This window comes from Fukomys damarensis, unplaced genomic scaffold (genome assembly GCF_012274545.1).
Source record: "Fukomys damarensis isolate Sample0158 unplaced genomic scaffold, DMR_v1.0_HiC HiC_scaffold_4, whole genome shotgun sequence".
NCBI classification, from domain to species: Eukaryota; Metazoa; Chordata; class Mammalia; order Rodentia; family Bathyergidae; genus Fukomys; species Fukomys damarensis.
In genome coordinates this window covers 28,445,765-28,446,440 of record NW_022900916.1, presented here as the reverse complement: position 1 = coordinate 28,446,440, position 676 = coordinate 28,445,765, and the positions used below count along the sequence as shown (strand labels likewise).

The following is a 676-nucleotide window of genomic DNA, read 5'->3' as shown; positions in this document are numbered from 1 at the left end:
GGGCTCCCACTCGCACACTCCCAGGCGCACACACTAGGTCCTCGCGGATCGGGAGGCAAGCCGGCACCCTGGCCCCGGCCACGCTGGGCATTCCCTCCCACACCCGCATATATGTATTTCTGCCTTGAAAAAAGTGTAAATAAAGCCTCTCTGGCCCCCAATGAGGCGTTCCTTCCCGACTTTTTTGGATCAATCAAACAGACAGTGGCTTCTTTTGATTAAAGCCCAAATTGTCATTGGGCAGAAGCAATCATGTGACAGCCAATTCGGTCCAATTTCAACCTTGTCTCCATGAATTCAATAGTTTAATAGTAGCGCGGTCCCCATACGGCTGTAATCAGTGAATTAGAAAAAAAACACCCCAGCAGCGATCTTCTATGATAGATTTTTTTTCCCTCTGTGCTCGCCTTTTTCCTGGGCCTTGCCCCCCCAAAGCCCCTCCAAAAGAGGGAACTTTTTCTCCGAGGGGGCTCCAAGGAGAAGGCCATGAATTACGAATTTGAGCGAGAGATTGGTTTTATCAATAGCCAGCCGTCGCTCGCTGAGTGCCTGACATCTTTTCCCCCTGTCGCTGATACATTTCAAAGTTCATCAATCAAGACCTCGACGCTTTCACACTCGACACTGATTCCTCCTCCTTTTGAGCAGACCATTCCCAGCCTGAACCCGGGCAGTC

General features: G+C 50.6%; 1 protein-coding gene across 1 annotated transcript in view; it reads left to right on the top strand.

Moving 5' to 3' along the window:
- Positions 1-11: 11 nt before the first annotated feature.
- Hoxa2 (homeobox A2) overlaps positions 12-676 on the top strand; it is a 3,097-nt gene continuing 2,432 nt past the window's right edge. Inside the window, 2 exon segments of the mRNA XM_033757405.1 lie at positions 12-673; position 676. The exon segment at position 676 is cut by the window's right edge and continues 185 nt beyond it. Of these exon segments, the coding sequence (XP_033613296.1) occupies positions 487-673; position 676 (188 nt within the window). The 5' untranslated portion in view covers positions 12-486.